We start from the raw sequence: 12,884 nt of genomic DNA, 5'->3' as shown, positions 1-12,884 counted from the left end.
GTCTGCAGAGTTAACTTTGTTTGATGTTATTACTTTATTTGATGTTGTGTGGTGTCATTGAAATAAATCAATTAAGAAATAGTTAAATAAATACTGCGAGGGCCCAACTGGCATCCCAGCCGGGATGGACCCAACTCCCTTGCATGTCCAGGAGGCCATGGGAATGGAAGGTCAGCTCAGGAGGATTGATCTTCCACTTCTATGCCAAGACATAGACACAGAAAGACGCTGTAGCCGCAGCCACATCGGGGCTTGTGTCCCAGCAACCAGCAACCATGGAGGGATACTCTGGCTGGGCTTGGGTACCTGGAACGTCAGGACAGTGGGTGAGTAGAGAATCCCCCTGCCCACTGGGTAGCAGCATTCTATCTGGTGATCCCCAGTATGGACACCTGCAAGGAAACATGGAGTCCTTCCCTGCCAGGACTCTATGGGGGCCGCCAGAGGAAGCTATCAGATACTGATGGCACAAGGACTCTGGTGGTCCTGCCTGGCCAGGAAGTGCTCTCTGGATGCAATAGATTAAGCTCCAGAAGTACTCCTGGGTCTGGAGGTAAAAGAGAACCCTTCACTTGGCCTAATATTTTGGAGTCGGGATGAGGAGGACAAGGCTTGTTGAGAAGAGTGGAAGGAAGAGGGAAATACACATGGAAGAGAAATTGTGGACTGTTCTACGGTATATTGTGAAGAGAAGCTTGTTAAGAGGCATTTCCTTATTAATAAACTTATTCCTTATTAATATTATTTACACCTTGGTGTTGTGCAATCGTGTCTGGGGTTTGGGGTGCTGCTATGCTGCCTGCTGGCCACAAGACATAAAGAAATAAGCAACAAAAAATATGTTGTGACACATTATACTTAAATTTCATGATGCTATTGTTTATTTATTGTCACATTTCACAGTACTTTTATTCATATGTGTATTTATTTAATTTTGTCTGACATATTTCTTCATAGTCTTGTCTTGTTTTAAAATTTTTGTTATTACATTTTATGCTTTTATTTTCTTGTCTGTTTCTTGTCCATCTGGTGTTTTGAAGCATGCAGAACTTGACTTTGGCAATCATTTTTACCCTAAATCAATTATTTGAAGGTGTTAAAATATTTTGCATCTTCCCAGAAACCATTTTGTTTTCTCATAGACGCTCCTATTTTGTGACTTCATTGTGTAGTGGCACTTTGTTAGTTGATGCAGTTTAACAGGTCACGATTTGTGAAGTCATCATTAAATCAGCATGAAGGTCAACACTTAATACATTCTGATTGACTTTTATCAATGAACACGGATAGGCTTTGAACCATTCTCATTAAAAAAACGCCTCATCCCTGTATTGTGACAATATCTATCTATCTATCTATCTATCTATCTATCTATCTATCTATCTATCTATCTATCTATCTATCTATCTATCTATCTATCTATCTATCTATCTATCTATCTATCTATCTATCTATCTATCTATCTATCTATGTGGTTAGTTGGTTGGTTGACTGGTGCACAAGAGTTCTCTTGGCAGGAAACGATAACACGGGAGAAGTAGTGAAGTATTGTTAGATGAGTGAGAAAAGTTCCAGCTGGCACTTGCTATAGAAGAGGCAGAAAGGTACAAAACTATATCACAATTCAAGGCAAGATTTCACTTTTACTAACCCATCTCCTCCAGTCACTTAACTGTTCAAAAGTTATTAATGTAACAGATGTGGCTTGAAGGGGGCGCTCCAGCTCCCTGAACACCTAACACACACAGATGCAGCACAAATAAAAGCTTTTATTTTGTGTAAAATGCTTTCTCAGCAAGTGTTTCCCACCACAGAGACAAGGACAAATAAAGCACCAATACAACTCTTGCGCCTTCTTTGTTTCTCTCTTCTGTATCTCTCTCTGCCTCCATCTCCGGCAAGCTTCATCTTCTCCCTCCCGACTCTGGCTCCTGGATTGAAAACAGCTGGCTTCTTTTATCCTGCACCCTGGAGTACTTTCAGTGGTCCGTTAGCATGGTCCAGAAGCACTTCTGGGTGAGGCAGAAGTCCAATGAAGCAGGACTCTGCAGTCCCTGCAGCATCCCCGGTGGGTCCCACGAGATCCAATAAGGATAAGTTATAGAATTCAATCTCCCAAGAAGCCTTGTAGGAAACCGTGGTGCTGTAGCAACCCAGGGTGGCTGCCATTTAGTGATCTGGAGGAGATAATGTCCTGTGCACAGTCTCTCCCAGGGCCCTGGCTGCCCACCACACATGATGGACAATTTTTAGTCTTTTGAATATTTTCTGATTTTTAAATAAAAATATTTCACTAAATCACAACCACACCACTTAGTTTACAGTTTTTGGTCATGTTTCCTTGTTTGTGTAGGATTAGTTTATTTCTATGAGTGTTTTGTAGGTTGCTGACACTATTCCATGGTACATCTGATATCATCACTGTGCCCCTATTTAGGATAGAGGCATGGTGACCTTGATGTCCAAGTTTGTGAATACTTTGCAAAACTGAAACGTTATGTGTTGTGACTTCAGAAGGAACAAATGAAGTCGCACTCTACGCCACATCAATGGCTCCCCTGTCCAGACAGTTAGCAGCTTCAGGCTCCTGTGTGTCTCGATCACCAGCTGCCTTATGTGGTCTGTTAACACCACCAACATTCTCAAAAATGCTCTGTAAAGGCTCGGTTTCCTTAGGAGGCTAAAGAATTTCAGAGTAGGAATCAAAACATAGGGCGGCACAGTGGCGCAGTGGTAGCGCTGCTGCCTCGCAGTTAGGAGACCCGGGTTCAATTCCTGGGTCCTCCCTGCGTGGAGTTTGCATGTTCTCCCCGTGTCTGCATGGGTTTCCTCCCACAGTCCAAAGACATGCAGGTTAGGTGGATTGGCAATTCTAAATTGGCCCTAGTATGTGCTTGGTGTTTGTGTGTGTCCTGCGGTGGTTTGGCACCCTGCCCGGGATTGGTTCCTGCCCTGTGTTGGCTGGGATTGGCTCCAGCAGACCCCCGTGACCCTGTGTTTGGATTCAGCGGGTTGGAAAATGGATGGATGGATGATTCAAAACATTAGTGAAGTTTTACCACTGCACTATTGAAAGCATCATGACCAGATACATCACGGTGTGGTTTGCTAAACTGACTTGCCAGGATCGCAAACTCCTCCAAAGGACTGTCTGTACAGCTTTTAAAATGATTGGGGCTGACTTTCCAAAGCTACTCGCCCATTAGAGTTGAACTGAATCCATCATCTTCAGCTCACCCTGTGTTTTCACATTTGCCTTCTGGGAAACTGGTGGAGCCTCATCACTTGCTCCAACCACTTCAGAAATAGTTTCTTGCTGGCCTCACCAACACCTCTTCCAGCAGTAACCAAAGTTTGGTTAGTGGTTTTGCTCAGACCTTTACTTAGTTACAGTATAGTCAATGTCTGCCTCTTTCTCAGTCTTTCACCCTTAGTCTGAAGCGTTTCTTCCTTGCTGCCTTTTCCCTGGGACAGAACACAAGAAGGCAGCAAGTGAAAGGATGGGGACAGGAACAAAGCCTAGGACAGAGCCCAGCAGCACCATATTGACGTGATCTCTACCCCTTTCTATTGTCAATACTGCACAGCCAAGTTAAGTCATTTATTAATTAAAGAACATTTTCAGGCATACTTTTTATTGTTTTGATTTTTTTTTTTTTTTTGCTACTAAACCATTTTATTTTCATGAGCACCACCAGTTTGTAAGATGTAGACACTGACAGTCTATGTTATTTACAGGAACAATGGCTACTGGTGGACCTGTGGGAAGTCAGGTTGGATATGGGTGTATGATGCTACCAAAGTGTCTTCTAAAAACGTTCACTGTGACTACAGATATATAGTGAAGAATATAAGATGAAGTTCAAACTTCGTGTTTTGCTTTCTGACTATGATTTTTACCTCTTGTTTTGCATTTTGTCACCCAGTTCTCATATTCTAATTACGGCGCTAATCTGAACCTGCTTACTGACACTGCGTTTGGAAAGCCCTTGAAGAAAGCTCATAATTCCCTAATTCAGTCTTCTCTAACATTTTAGCTCCTGTGGCTTGCCTTTAATATCAGGACATAACCTCTATGAAGTGACTGCTTTTATTCATTGCTATTGAACAACATAAAAATAAAGGTGAGAGCACATGCAGCCTTCATTTAAAACGTGGGACAAGGGGTGGAGCTTAGGGCGGAGACTAATAAGTATTACTTCACATATGAGTGCATCATGGGACTCTGTCAGGCAAGCAAAGAGATCAGATCATTTTCAGGCTTGTTAAGAGACATGTTGAGTGTCTAGGTTTATTATGAGGCACTAGAAAGGAAAACTAAGAGGTAATTTCTTAGCCAATCAAGTCAGAAACAGAAAAAGGTCAAAACTGAGGGACTGAAAATTCATCAGGCTATCAAGAAGCAATGTGTTATGCTACAGATAGAATTTTAGTAGGAGAAGGACCAGAACAAGAGACTTTATAACCAAAGCTGGAAAATCAAAAAGAACATTAATCTAAGCCAAAATATTTAGTGAGAATTATAGTCTCTCTATTATAAAAAAAAATCTTGGAAGGTTGGAAGGAGACAAGACGTGACTTTCTCAGAGAGACAGTTTTGTGTCCCGCGAGACAAGTCTTTGTGCCAAGAGATTTAACCACGCTAAGGGCCGGAAATAAAACAAACAGTAGATGACAAAGTAGAACGTCGTAAAGAATTCAAAAACATTGGCACAGTACACATGCAGAACAGGTTTGAGATAATGGAAGTACGAAAATTCGAAAGTCTCAAAAAAAGATAGTAAAGATCGCATTAGCGCAAACAAACGGAAATTATTACTTGGTGAAAAAAACGGAACAGCGAAAAGAGATTGAATATATTGTTTGGATTTAAACTATCTATCTATCTATCTATCTATCTATCTATCTATCTATCTATCTATCTATCTATCTATCTATCTATCTATCTATCTATCTATCTATCTATCTATCTATCTATCTATCTATCTATAAGTTGGAGACTTGTAGATTGTCTAATTTGTGTTGCCATCAATGAAGAGGCAAATTAAAAGATTTGTTGTTTGGTGAAAGTGAAATCCTGCGAGAGAAATCATTTCTCATTTTTGTGAATGCTATTGTCAGACACATTTCTTGTAGAGAGAAAGAAACGATATTCACTCATACATTGCGCTGTCACAATGTAATTCCAGACACGGAATCAAAATTCAATGCGATACGGATGAAACTGTAAAAGCAAAAGAGATCGAATATATGGACATAGGTGATATGACAGAAGTGCACCGCGCAAGATGTAGATCATGCGGAATGGCAGCAGCTGATCGAGCAAAGAGGAGGTATAAAAAAAAATGTATTTGTTTCCTATTGTATCACCGTTTAAGAGGGAGTTTTGAAAGAGCGATTGCGTCTCCTTGGGGTGCGTGCAGTCCCCCTCTTCACAAAACGAGTGGCAGAGACGTAAAGTGACTGGGGCATAGCACGGGCCGGGGGAGGGGAGAAGGCCCCTAGTAAAAAAAAAATGAAAAAAAAAAAAACGAGCAAATAGATCATAAACCTAAAACCAGAATTTTGTAAGCAAAAAAGTCATGAGCTCTACAAACTCAGATAAGGAAAGGATGTCCAATGGCCTAAGAGCAGGACTCACAAAATAGCCATGTCTTATACTAAAACAAAATGGCATCAGAAACAGTGCAAAATAATTTTAACAGCTTTGAATACTTATTGGGGTCATATTTGAATTTCTTATACTTGAAACTCCCAGATAGATACAAAATATTCCTGAAAACCATCACAGAAAAACCTTACAAATGAGTATTTTCATAACACAAAACTCAAGACATTAATCAGAAGATGAGGGTAAAACATATCAGAAATCAGAAAACAAACCTAATGCTAGGGTCTACTTGAAAAATAAGCCAAGTGTCCTTAGGAGTGTATCCATTGAGGGCTAAGGCACAATAAAGCTGTCACCCTTTTATATTGTCATATCTGTGACATTGTGTAAACAAAACTGTGCTAAAAATAAGCTTTGTCAAATGTCAAAATGACAAATAATCTCCATAAATTGACTCATATGGCCCCAGACCCTAAAATACACATAAATCACTTGTGTAAGAAGTGTTTTAATACGCAGTTCTCATCTGCTGGGGCTCAGCTCCTCGCTCTGTCTATTCTGCTGCCTTTCTCCTAACACCCCTTTTCATTTGTTGATTGTTTTTCTGTCTTTTCCCCTGAGAATATCTCCAAACGGGATGGGCCCCCAGTAGTTACCAAAGCTTAGGTGGGCTGCTAATTACAGCCATGTGAGGACTGCTATTTAAAGCTCAGTGTCTCCCTCAGTGTTTTGCTGAGGCACTGAATTTTTCTAATCATTGCACTCAATATCAGCAACATATTGTGTGTTGATTATAAGTTTATAGGGTCAAAATTGTTAGGTGCAGAGTACAGAAAAATGTGTGGGCCAGTCAGTGGCATCAAAGCCTTTGTCATTCATGAACTGCCTACACACTCTGGCCTCATGAGGCCAGGCATTGTCCTACACCAGGAGAAACTCAGGGCCCACTGCACCAGCATAAGGTCAGACAAAGGCTCTGAGGGCTCTCTCAGTATTTAACAGCAGTCAGGGTACTGTTGCCTAGCAGGTGGAGGTCTGTGCGACCCTCCAAGGTGGGCCTCCCCGGAATATCACTGACCCACCACCAAACTGGTGTAGATAGATGATTCTGCAGACTGCATAAAATATATCTCCAGACTCTTTGACATCTGTCACATGTGCTCAGTGTGTACCTGCTCTCATCAGTGAAGAGAACGGGGCACCAATGGCGGAGCAGCAAATACCATTTGTGCTGCACAGTGATGGGCTATGAGCACAGGTCCCACTAAGTGACATTGGGCCCTCATGCCAACCTCAGAAATATGCACACCAGAGAGAGGAGAGAGGAATTGTCTATGCCCACCATCTGCAAAACCATCCCTTTCTGGGGGTTGTCTTGCTGTTGCCTCTCCGGGACACCTGTTGTCTCTTTCATTTGCACCAAAGCAGGTGAAGTTGATTCACAGTCGCTTATGCTTCCTAACTGGACAGAATGGTATCCCTGAAGCTTAGTTGACTTGGTGTTAAAATGGGGTGATTAAGTGTTCCTTTATGTTTTTTTGATCAGTGTACAGTATATACAGTCATATGAAAAAGTTTGGGAACTCCTCTCAGCCTGCATAATAATTGACTCTCCTTTCAACAAAAAAGATAACAGTGATATGTCTTTCATTTCCTAGGAACATCTGAGTACTGGGGTGTTTTCTGAACAAAGATTTTTAGTGAAGCAGTATTTAGTTGTATGAAATTAAATCAAATGTGAAAAACTGGCTGTGCACAAATGTGGGTCCCCTTGTAATTTTGCTGATTTGAATGCCTGTAACTGCTCAATGCTGATTACTTGCAACACCAAATTGGTTGGATGAGCTCGTTACGCCTTGAACTTCATAGACAGGTGTGTCCAATCATGAGATATAAAGGTATTTAAGATGGTCAATTGTAAGTTGTGCTTCCCTTTAATTCTCATCTGAACAGTGACAGCATGGGATCCTCAAAGCAACTCTCAAAAGATCTGAAAACAAAGATTGTTCAGTCTCATTGTTTAGGGGAAGGCTACAAAAAAGCTATCTCAGAGGTTTAAACTGTCAGTTTCAACTGTAAGGAATGGAATCAGGAAATGGAAGGCCACAGGCACAGTTGCTATTAAACCCAGCAGGTCTGGCAGGCCAAGAAAAATACAGGAGCAGCATATGTGCAGGATTGTGAGAATGGTTACAGACAACCCACAGATCACCTCCAAAGACCTGCAAGAACATCTTGCTGCAGATGGTGTATCTGTACATCGTTCTACAATTCAGCGCAATTTGCACAAAGAACATCTGTATGGCAGGGTGATGAGAAAGAAGCCCTTTCTGCACTCATACCACAAACAGAGTTGCTTGTTGTATGCAAATGCTCATTTAGACAAGCCAGATTCATTCTGGAACAAAGTGCTTTGGACCGATGAGACAAAAATTGAGTTATTTGGTCATAACAAAAAGCGCTTTACATGGCGGAAGAAGAACACCGCATTCCAAGAAAAATACCTGCTACCTACTGTCAAATGTGGTGGAGGTTCCATCATGCTGTGGGGCTGTGTGACTAGTTCAGGTACTGGGGCCCTTGTTAAAGTCGAGGGTCAGATGAATTCAACCCAGTATCAACAAATTCTTCAGGATAATGTTCAAGCAACAGTCACAAAGTTGAAGTTACGCAGGGGTTGGATATTCCAACAAGACAATGACCCAAAACACAGTTTGAAATCTACAAAGGCATTCATGCAGAGGGAGAAGTACAATGTTCCGGAATGGCCGTCACAGTCCCCTGACTTGAATATCATCGAAAATCTGTGGGATGATTTAAAGCAGGCTGTCCATGCTGAGCAGCCATCAAATTTAACTGAACTGGAGAGATTTTGTATGGAGGAATGGTCAAAAATACCTCCATCCAGAATCCAGACACTCATCAAAGGCTATAGGAGGACAGCGTCTAGAGGCTGTTAGATTTTCAAAAGGAGGATCAACTAAGTATTGATGTCATATCTCTGTTGGGGTGCCCACATTTATGCACCTGTCTAATTTTGTTATGATGCATATTGCATATTTTCTGTTAATCCAATAAATGTTATGTCACTGCTGAATCCTACTGTTTCCATAAGGCATGTCATATACATATACAAAAGGAAGTTGCTACTTTGAAAGCTCAGCCAATGATTAACAAAAATCCAAAGAATTAAAAGGGGTTCTCAAACTTTTTCATATGACTGTATATCAAATACATATAAAAGGAAACAGGGAGCGTGCAAGGCGCCAAAATGACAGAGTTTGAGAAGAAGGCTTTATGTTAATGTGCTCAACAGAGAGAGTGCCAGGAGAAGACCGACACAAGGATACTGAGAATAAGAAGAATGCTCAGGGTATGCATAGGACAAGAGATATCAAATATTTTAAATGTATTCTGTTACCTGTAGGTAATGTACCTAGTGAATGAATACGTCAGGACATTTTTGCTTTATGCCCTCCACCATCATAACCTATCGTCTATGGGGGAGGAGCGAAAGCATTAGAGTCGTCAAAAATTTTGATCTCCAGTTTTCGACGGACCTCAACATATTAGGGTCCCTTGATACCAAAAACACTGATATCTCAACGATGGATGTGTGTCACAGTCATGAAACTTAAGTCTGTTATGAGATGATGATGTGCTAATTAGTTTTTGAGCCAAATCAAGCAAGAGAAAGAGGCACTCTAGAGGAACCCTCAAATATTGTAATTCTGCAATTAATTATGAGTTCTTCTTGTCAATTGCTATCTTAATGACCTATTTTATGATCAGAAAGATCAGCGTCAAAGCGATAAATAATTACTGAAATGTTATTGAATAGTTCAGGTAACTTGGTTCCTAGGGTGGAAAGCCTACTGACGCTCACATACAAATTTTGTACTGTTATATACTAATTAAATAAATCTTCGCAGAAAGACAAATCTTTTCATCCAGTCAAATAATCTATCAGTTGAACAATCCATCATCCATTCACAACTCTTTTAGTTTTGTAAACTTACCTATTCCAACACAGGGTTAGACAACCGGGGAATAATCAATCAATCAATCAATCAATCAATCAATCAATCAATCAATCAATCAATCAATCAATCAATCAACCCACCTTTCCATTGTATAGATCTGGCTACTACAATACAAGGTCAGGTGCTAAAATGCCATTCAATTAAACATCTATCTATCTATCTATCTATCTATCTATCTATCTATCTATCTATCTATCTATCTATCTATCTATCTATCTATCTATCTATCTATCTATCTATCTATCTATCTATCTATCTATCTATCTATCTATCCATTTTTAAAACCTGCTAATTCAGGTACAGGGTTGTGAGATGGGTGCCCATCTATCACATAACAATCAATCAATCATTTAATCAGTCATTTATACAGTGCCATTTACAGCATACACCATTACAATGCTTGCAGTGGACTGGCACCATATCAGCCTTGTTCTCAATGTTGCTGTGAAAGTCTCTACCCTGATAGCACTGAATTAATGAATCAGGTTTGTAAAAATATGAATGACCATATGGACGTTCACAAGGCACTGCACAGAGTAAACCAGATTGGGTGTCAACGGGGACATTAAAATGTCCGCTTCAGCTGCCTATTAATTTCTACTCACCTTGAAGGCACCAAGTCCTCCCGGTTTGGACTTAAAGAAATATTCCAGTTTGTGTGCGTCTACATTAACTGGCTCCAACCTGGCCCAGATTGTCTGCTGCCCAAAGTGGCTGACTGTGGGCAGCAATGGCAGAGAAAGGAGTTCATTCCAGTGAAGACGGATCGTTGACTGCTTTGTGGAAAGTCCTGTGCAGTTGTCAAGACCTGGAAGTGGACAGGCTCCTGACTCAGGTAGAGGTGGAGGAGGAGGTGGAGGAGGAGGAGGAGATGGTGGAGTTGAAGCATCGACCTCTTCCAGCTTTTCACACCCTGCGGAACCCACCAGGCTTCTTTCATCAGACTCAACCTCCACACTTTCATCTTCCCAAAGGTCTGAGAAGTCGAGGGCATTTAGTTGAAGCTGGGGGACGTTTTTTAAAAGCAGATCCCAGGCCTGGTCCAGATCAGCCCTGTGGTCCAAGGTGCTGAAATCGAACCTTCTTAAACGCAGTTGTCTCCAAACACCTTGCTTCATTGCTTATCTCTGCACTTCAGAACAAAGTCCAAAACAATCTCCCCGTTATTCACTTTATTTCAAACAAGAAGGAAGTGCACTCAGTGGAGCACAAAAAGATTTTTGTTTACTTAGTCTTAGTACAACAATTTATCAGGTAATAATACACTCTTCTGGCTAACAGAGGTGAAATAAAATGAATAAAGATCAAAGCTTATCTTTTCTTTTCTTCTCCAAACTGGTATCCCATTGAAACCAAACTCCCTGCCAACTTCAGCCTCTGGCTCAATAAGTCTGAGTGGGTAAAGACAATCAATGAAAATTGTTTACCACAACTCTGAGGTGGTGGCTGGACCTCACATTGCCCATTTAGTCCTGCTCTGCTCTCTTGAATGCTCTTTGAAGAATGGACTTCTTTCTCTTCATCTTAGCTCACTCTGTCTTGTCCTGCTTTGCCCTTTCCCAGCTACTAACTGAAAGTGTTTGGCATGGCACAGACACAGATGGCCTATCTCTCTCTCGATCTCTTTCTGCTCGCTCAGGCGCATTAAGTATGCTGTCCCAGGAGGCACTTTAAACTTGATGCAAAGATTAAGTTGTCTCATCTCACTGCTTGCACTGTACTGAGGCCATTTCCATGAATGTGTTAACTGCATGGCTCCTATCCTTTGGATGTCTACTGGGTCTGTGGGTGAAGCTCTTATAAAAATGCACCTCTAGGCTTTTGTTTTCAGATTGACTTCACCTTGAACTTACAACTGTGTGTTGTGCATTGGTTAGCATCGTGGTCTCTGGGCTTCAAAGTTCTAAGGCCCAGTTACCATATAGATAGATAGATAGATAGATAGATAGATAGATAGATAGATAGATAGATAGATAGATAGATAGATAGATAGATAGATAGATAGATAGATAGATACTTTATTAATCCCAAGGGGAAATTCAAATACTCCAGCAGCAGCATACTGATAAAGAACAATATTAAATTAAAGAGCGATAACAATGCAGGTATAACTGACAATATCTTTGTAAAATGTTAATGTTTACCCCACCGGGTGGAACTGAAGAGTCGCATAGTGTGGTGGAGGAATGATCTCCTGAGTCTGTCAGTGGAGCAGGACAGTGACAGCAGTCTGTCGCTGAAGCTACTCCTCTGTCTGGAGATGATACTGTTTAGTGGATGAAGTGGATTCTCCATGATTGACAGGAGCCTGCTCAGCGACCATTGCTCTGCCACGGATGTCAAACTGTCCAGCTCCGTGCCTACAATGAAGCCTGCCTTCCTCACCAGTTTGTCCAGGCGTGAGGCGTCCCTCTTCTTTATGCTGCCTCCCCAGCACACAACCACGTAGAAGAGGGCACTAGCCACAACCGTCTGATAGAACATCTGCAGCATCTTATTATATCTGTTCTGTCTATGTCATTGAATGATTCTACTCAGGGTGTGTAGACAGCTGTAAACTTCATTTAATATTCAATATAACACTGTACTCTGTATATTTACGTTTACATATACATATATTTTCTTGGCAGACACTTTTATCAAAAGTGACTTACAACAGAGGTACACATAATCGAGTAACATCAGGTAAAGGTCTGTTTATTCAGCAAGGGTAGTAGGATAGGTGACAAAAGTCGATTGCCACAAGTGAAAAATTGTAATAACTAATACATTTTCAATCGACCATCCATCCATTTTCCAACCCGCTGAATCCGAACACAGGGTCACGGGGGTCTGCTGGAGCCAATCCCCGCCAACACAGGGCACAAGGCAGGAACCAATCCCAGGCAGGGTGCCAACCCACCGCAGGACACACACAAACACACCAAGCACACATTAGGGCCAATTTAGAATCGTCAAGCCACCTAACCTGCACGTCTTTGGACTGTGGGAGGAAACCGGAGCGCCTGGAGGAAACCCACGCAGACACGGAGAGAACATGCAAACTCCACGCAGGGAGGACCCGGGAAGTGAACCCAGGTCCCCAGGTCTCCCGACTGTGAGGCAGCAGTGCTACCCACTGCGCCACCGTGCCGCCTGTTTTCAATCATATTTTGCAATTGGTAAAGCAATTAATCTTAATCTAACAACACATTAACCAACAACATCTATATCAATATCTCTAATGATAT

General features: G+C 41.5%; 1 protein-coding gene across 1 annotated transcript in view; it reads right to left on the bottom strand.

Moving 5' to 3' along the window:
* Positions 1-11,228, bottom strand: part of LOC114645736 (FH1/FH2 domain-containing protein 3-like) — a 61,764-nt gene extending 50,536 nt beyond the window's left edge. Inside the window, exon 1 of the mRNA XM_028793562.2 lies at positions 10,260-11,228. Within this exon, the coding sequence (XP_028649395.2) occupies positions 10,260-10,772 (513 nt within the window). The 5' untranslated portion in view covers positions 10,773-11,228. The remainder of the gene's footprint in view (positions 1-10,259) is intronic.
* Positions 11,229-12,884: the final 1,656 nt, after the last annotated feature.

Source organism: Erpetoichthys calabaricus, chromosome 2 (genome assembly GCF_900747795.2).
Source record: "Erpetoichthys calabaricus chromosome 2, fErpCal1.3, whole genome shotgun sequence".
NCBI lineage: Eukaryota > Metazoa > Chordata > Cladistia > Polypteriformes > Polypteridae > Erpetoichthys > Erpetoichthys calabaricus.
The sequence above is the reverse complement of the archived record's forward strand: the minus strand, read 5'-3'. Positions and strand labels throughout refer to the sequence as shown.